General features: G+C 55.4%; 2 protein-coding genes across 5 annotated transcripts in view; both read left to right on the forward strand.

The window, feature by feature from the left end:
- Mgrn1 (mahogunin ring finger 1) overlaps window positions 1–2,066 on the forward strand; it is a 47,325-nt gene extending 45,259 nt beyond the window's left edge. For all 3 annotated transcript variants that reach the window (XM_013141874.3, XM_003477726.5, XM_003477725.5), the window contains one exon: window positions 711–2,066. In XM_013141874.3, coding sequence (XP_012997328.1) covers window positions 711–823 — 113 coding nt within the window. In that variant the 3' untranslated portion in view covers window positions 824–2,066. The remainder of the gene's footprint in view (window positions 1–710) is intronic.
- A 150-nt stretch (window positions 2,067–2,216) lies between these two features.
- Window positions 2,217–6,383, forward strand: Nudt16l1 (nudix hydrolase 16 like 1). 2 transcript variants are annotated; one of them, XM_063226425.1, is made up of 3 exons: window positions 2,217–4,753; window positions 4,831–5,179; window positions 5,596–6,383. In XM_063226425.1, the coding sequence occupies exons 1-3, from the start codon at window positions 4,607–4,609 to the stop codon at window positions 5,748–5,750; spliced, it is 651 nt and encodes a 216-aa protein (XP_063082495.1). In that variant the 5' UTR covers window positions 2,217–4,606; the 3' UTR covers window positions 5,751–6,383. The 2 variants fall into 2 exon arrangements, with proteins under 2 accessions (XP_063082495.1, XP_005007538.1); XM_005007481.4 differs by having other exon boundaries at window positions 2,703–4,753; window positions 4,831–5,097.
- The last annotated feature ends 31 nt before the right edge of the window (window positions 6,384–6,414 follow it).

A 6,414-nucleotide genomic window follows, 5' to 3' on the forward strand; every position in this document is an offset into this window, starting at 1 on the left:
CACAGGGGGCATCTCATAAGATTGAATCCCAGTGGTCCCATAGTAGACATGGGGGGTCTAGCAGATTCCCTACTCTCTGCTCATGACTTTAAGCAGCAATTGAAATACACCTCAACTGAGTGAGGTCCTGAGTCTTCAGTGTTCTAGCATAGGCCTTATAAGGGGCGTGGAAATAATAGTCCAAGAATGAGCACAGCAGGCCTCTGAGGGAGGTGGGCAGGCTGCTGAAGCCCTCTGTCGTGGAGAAGCTGCTCACTGGGGTAGCTCTGACTACTGGCTTGTTCTCACACAAACTGATCTCTGTTCTGTCCTGCAGATTGGCTAGTTGGGTATAGCCTAGGTCAGTGGTGGCGAGCCTATGGCATGAATGCCACAGTGTGCTATTTGTATCATTGAAAATTAAACGGCTCGCCATCACTGGCCTAGGTGGTGAAGCTCATGGCAGCATAGATCTGACCTGGGGCTGCCTGGCTGAGGGAGGGACCAGCAGGTAATGGTGCCTGTAGCTTCTCTGCCAGGCTTATAGAGGTGATCCGTCCCAAGGACATGGACCTCACTTGCCCTCGGTGTGATTCTAAGAGCAAGTCTACTGTTCGTGCCAGCCAGTCAGTGTGGGTACTGGGTGGCCCTGCCTGTCTTGAGGCTCTGAGTTGATAGAAGGTGAGGAAGGTACCAGCTGAGCATGACCCTCCCTGTGCTCCCACCCACAGGATGGTCCACATCCATGGAGACGCCCCACAGCCTCAGCACCACCGGACCCCCTTGGCCTCCACATGGTGGCGCCAGTCCTGACCCTGGGACCTCTGACCTGACCCCACTCTGAGAGCCTGGTCCCGCTAGCAGCATGGAGCCCTCTGCCCCCCAGACTCTACTGAGGGACTGCCCTGGACCTCAGTGTGACCCCAACCTCTCCTGTCTGCACGCCCTGTGTGGTACCAGCCTCTGAGGGGTCAGGTGACCCTTGATCAAAGAGCACAGTGGATTGTCCACTCTACACACCTTCTTTTTCTATGGTTGATATGTTTGTAAATGGTACAAGATGAAGGACAGCAGCTCTTAATCCTGGGCTCTGGGCCCTGTTCCCCAAATGCCAGTGTCAACACTCAGAAACTGGCAGAAGAGGAGTTATTGATGGATGATGTGCTGTTGTCACAGACGTTCAAGATGGGGGAGGAGGGCCCAAGTCACAGTCAATGAAGGAAACAGTGCCTGTCTGCCCATCCCACTTCCTGCTCCTTGTGGCAGACTGGCCCTTGCTGCTTTTTCACCCTAGTGTTGTGGCCATGGGTGGCCTTTCCTGGTGCCTGAGGGCCCACCTCTGCTCTATGCTCTGGGCCCCTTAGTACCCAGGTATCTGCCCCAGCGCACGCCCTTTCCCTGACAACCCATCTGTAGCCATCGGTTCCCGGTGGCCTAATACCCATGTCCTGTGCTTTCTCACAGGCACTGCTTTGCTCCCTCTCTAGATGCCTCCACAGTGGTGCCGTTTCTCCTCAGCTGCTGCTGCCAGGCTATGTGCAGCAGCTTCTTTGGTTCCCCTGTTGCCTTTTCTGTGTCCCTTTGCTTTTCTCTTGCTTCATCTGAATGGGGGCAGAGTCACAGCTGTGATGGTGTACTTCTAATGCAGCCTTAGAGAGAAGCACAGGGGCTCCAGATGCTTGTGCCTTCACAGCCTCGAGTCTGTGCTGTGTGCAGCCTGGCCAGGGAGGATAGAGGGTCCCTGACTTGTGGGAGAATGGCTGAGAGGGAGGGCCTGCCCTGGAACTCAGTGAGTGTTGCTTGAGCCCCAGCTTTGCCCAGTGGCACACTAGAGAACCCAGTGGTGGCCACGTTGTTTTGCTTGTGTGCAGAGCACAGTCCGCATACCCTGCTTCCCCTGCCTGCCCTAGGTTCACACATGAACACCCCTCTCCTGGACGGTGTCGGTGGCAGCACTTTGAAGGATGAGATGCAGATTAGTCTGTCTCTGTCTTGGACTCACCATGCTATCATTTGATGTACTCTGACTGGCTAGTCGTTTGTTTGTTTTTACTGTATATTTATAGTAATAAAATTACGCAGCAATATCCTGTCTGAGGCAGTGACTATTTCTTGGTGCACAGGCAAAATGTTGAGTGGTGGTTCCTGATAACTTGTGGCCTCATGTAAGATGGCAGTGACAGCATCAATCTCCCACACTGGTGAGGATTTCTCACCATTGTTATCTTTGTCATTGCTCTGGTTGGTGTAAAGCCAGACTTGAGCTGCCTCAGACTCCTGAGTGAGAGCTGGGGAGATGGCTGTCAGGAATGTGCCTTGCTATATGACATCCATCTCATATTCCTGCCACCAGTGTTTCCTAAGCACCAGTCTTGTGCTAAGGGGCAAAACAGACAAGGTTTAGGCTACTGGTATTTGCATTGGAGTCACTGAGACACACTGATTATCTTTTAGGTAAGATTAGAGGTAGTGATGGGATGAAGTCATATGAGAGACTTAATTTAACCAGGTGATCAAGCAGACTTTCTTGAGCCCTGAAATATGAGTGCTTCAAGCAGCTAGCACAGCAGGTGCAAAGGCCATGTGGCAGGAGTGGACTTGGTGTGCCCCTAGTGGAGAGAAACCCAGTGGCTAGATAATAGGAGCAAGTGGCATTGGGGACCAATACCAATGACCTTAGAGAATGGTGGAGTCTTTTTTGTTTATAAGGGATAGTCAGTTTTAAAAACAACTAGGGTTTTGGAGACAGAGTTCTTGCTATGTAGTCCAGGCCAGCCTTGAGCTTAATCCTTGTGCCTCAGCCTCCTGTGTGCTGGGGATAAAGGCATGCACCATCACACACTGCTGAGTCTAGTCAGGTTCTTTTTTTTGTTGAGACAGGGTCTCGCTGTGTATTCTAGCCCAGCTTTGAACTTGCAATCCTCTTACCTCAGCTTCCTGAGTGCTGGGATCACAGATAGTTCTCATGACACCTGGCTTCAGTCAGATTTTTAAGGCAGGGAGCAATACCCTGTGGCTGTGGTGGTGGGGATGGCTTGGAGTAACAGGTTTGGTTGTATCAAGATGATATGTTTGGAGGCTGGAGCCCATGCAGTTTAGCGTGCTCCCCTGCCTGGCACATCTCAGTAGGAACTGTGCAGTGTACCAGGTTACCGACTACCACACTGGGCCCACAGCAACCTGGTAAACAGTTGAAGCTGCCTCCATGGTCCCTTTCTGACTGAAACCTTTAACAGCAGAGGAAACCAGTGTTCTGGGCCCACTCCTGCCCCAGGAATGCTTGCCACCCTTCACCCTGCAGCTGTTCTGGAACACCTGGGCCTTGCACAGACCCAGTCCCTTGATTAACGTCTGGTGTTGGGGAGGTGTGAGGGCACAGGAACTTGTTGTGACCTGGTCTCACGTGAAGCTTGAATGCCCTGTCCCCTTCAGACATAGTCACATCCTTAGAACCTAGACTTCCCCCTGTAGCTGCCCCTTGAAGCCTTCATTGGTTGGCCACAGCAGGGGAGAGAGGCTTCTTGTCTGAGTCCTATCCCCCTGGCCACCTGATGCCACCAGAGCCCTGAGTTCCCAGCAGATTCTGCCAGTGCTGTCCCACTTCTCATCCTTTCAGCCCCACTGAGAGCAACACTCCCTGTACTACCTACCCAGGAAGCCCTGACTGTACAGCTCCCCTTGGCTGTGGCTCAGTGCAGATGAGGAGGGCTCCTCAACAAAGCCATGGGCATTGTGGGGTGGGAAGTAGCACGTGGGCCCTGCTGATGGTGAGGCAAGCCTCATCACTGTGAGGGCCATGGGTCCGCATCCTCCTTTGAATGGCTTTTTCCCAATGATTCTGAGGCTCAAGGACTTTTACAGCAGCAACACAAGGTAAGTACTAAAGGTCCTTCTTCCCCCTGGAATCCTGTTACCAGCTGCTGGGTGCCTTCAGTAAGTCAGCCTGGAGAACACTTGGAGCACTGGGGTGGCAAGTCTCCAGGCCCCAGATTCAAGTCCATGTCCAGGGAGCCCCAACTCCTTGCCAGGCACCCCATCTACCAGCGCTGACATGTGCTCAGGCACTGGGGAGTGGTGGGGGAGCTCTGCCAGATCCTGCGGTACGGGAAGAGGGAGCTGCCCAGGAGAGATCCAGAGCTGAGGAGCGAGCTCTGGATCTAAAGGATTCCGGGGAACAGCATCGTTAGGTCTAGCGGCCGCCCAGAGGTCACCATCACGTGTGTGTGGACCCGCGCGGGCAGGGTATCGTCCTAGGGCAAAATTCGCACTGTGAGGGTGAAGAAACCGTTAGGAATCTCAACTGTCCTCTTTAAGTGCAGCTAACCCAGATCCAGCTTGCCTGGACTATCCTAGGGCGCCAGGCACGGGCCCCACAGTCGGGGGGAACTCCACTCACCGCGTTGTACCTTGGGAGACGTAGTTTTCTTGGGCGCTGTGTAATGCCTACTTTGCACGCTACCTTACTCCGCCTTTCAACCAGGTATTAGGGTCCCACAGGGCCAGTTCCGGGCTGCATCAACGATTGGTGGAGAGAGCGCGTGTGTGGCTACTTGGATTGGCGGGGCGCGGGGGGCGGGGCCGCGCATGCACGTAAAGGCGGTGACTGGGAGAGGCGCGGAGTGTCAAGATGTCGTCGGTTCCGGAGCTGAAGCGCATCAGCCGGGAAGAAGCGATGCGCCTGGGGCCGGGCTGGAGCCACTCATGCCACGCCATGCTGTACGCTGCCAACCCTGGGCAGCTGTTCGGCCGCATCCCCATGCGTTTCTCGCTGTTGGTGAGGCCGCGGGCCGGCATGGGCACGGGTAGGGCACTGCACAGCCTCTGCGCCCGTGACCCACGCTCCCCTTGCAGATGCAGATGCGCTTCGATGGGCTGCTGGGCTTTCCCGGGGGCTTCGTGGATCGACGCTTCTGGTCGCTGGAGGACGGACTGAACCGGGTCCTGGGCCTGGGCCTGGGCCTGGGCCGCCTGCGCCTCACCGAGGCCGACTACCTGAGCTCGCACCTGACAGAGGGCCCGCACCGCGAGGTGGCGCATCTGTACGCTCGGCAGCTGACGCTGGAACAGCTGCACGCAGTGGAGATCAGCGCGGTGCACTCGCGCGACCACGGCTTGGAGGTGGGGCCGCCGCCTGGGCTCCACGCCCCGCTCCCGCCCCCGCCCCGGGGTTTGGTTCTGGCCCCGCTGAACGCGCAGATGGGTAACACGTCCTCCCAGGGGTATTCTGGCCTTGTGGGATGGGGCTGGGGCTCTGCAGGGCTGTGTTCCATCCGCCTTGCTGCCTGCTTTGCCAGTCCTGGGAATGGGGCGTGGTGAGTGGGATCAGGAGGATGGGACCGGGAGATGGGAGACTGATGAAAAGGAGTCCGAAATCTCTCGGGAGTTGAAGGTTTAGTTCCGGAAGGGTTTGCAGACTCAGGATGTGGGTGGGACGAGCGGCCCAAGCGGCTTCCTGCTGGTGGACAGGCGCAAAGTGAGGTGTGCATGGGGTTAGGCCTAGACACTTAACTGCATTGCACTTGGCAAGATTGGCTGCATTGCACTTGACAAGATTGATATGCTTCTCCAGCCTCAGTGAGGAGTGCCTGGCTTCAGCTCTGGCTTCCTGCCGTGCAGGTGCTGGGCCTTGTACGAGTCCCTCTCTACACCCAGAAGGATCGAGTCGGAGGCTTTCCCAACTTCCTGAGCAACGCCTTTGTCAGCACCGCCAAGTGCCAGCTCCTCTTTGCCCTCAAGGTACTCAACATAATGCCCCAGGAGAAGCTGGCTGAGGCACTCACTGCAGCCACTGAAAAGCAGAAGAAGGCCCTGGAGAAGCTGCTCCCTGCTTCCTCCTAAGGGGGCCCTTTGGGGAGCTGGCTGTCACCCTCCCTACCTGGGTCTGTCCTCAGGAACCCTGGAATTCCCGGGGAGTTTGTGTTTGCACCCTCTTTGGTGACTGCATGGGATGAGTGGGCAGTTGCTTATCTCCATTGCTGGAAGCAATCCATAGGACCTGGCTCCCATCTCAGGTTGGTTGGTGGGTGGCCTGGGCCTAATTCAGGCTCAGACCTGATTCTGTGAATTTCACTGTGGACTAGTGGAGGCCCTAGATCACAGCACAGCTCTAGAACCATTCAGGAAAATTTGTTCTGGTGGAGGTGGCCTTTGTCACTTCGGACTTGTTCCTGCCTCTTTCCAGGAGTCAACCCCAGGACCCGGAGGAGAGTCAGCTTTGTGTAGGGTATTGTTCTCAATAATTCTGGTTATTTGACTTTTGTTTTTTCACAGTATAAACTTTGAGAGGCTTAAAGTGACTGCCCACTGTGGCTTGGTTTGACAGTGAGGCTCTTGAGGGGACCCAGCTGTGCATGCTGTTGAAGGAGAAAGTAAATAAAAGTTGCTCCTCTTGTGGTAGGCATTCACATCTGGACTGAGGCCCAGCACTGCTTGGGA

Source organism: Cavia porcellus, unplaced genomic scaffold (genome assembly GCF_034190915.1).
Source record: "Cavia porcellus strain 051 isolate PalLab524CR breed Dunkin Hartley unplaced genomic scaffold, mCavPor4.1 scaffold_16, whole genome shotgun sequence".
Classification (NCBI taxonomy): Eukaryota; Metazoa; Chordata; class Mammalia; order Rodentia; family Caviidae; genus Cavia; species Cavia porcellus.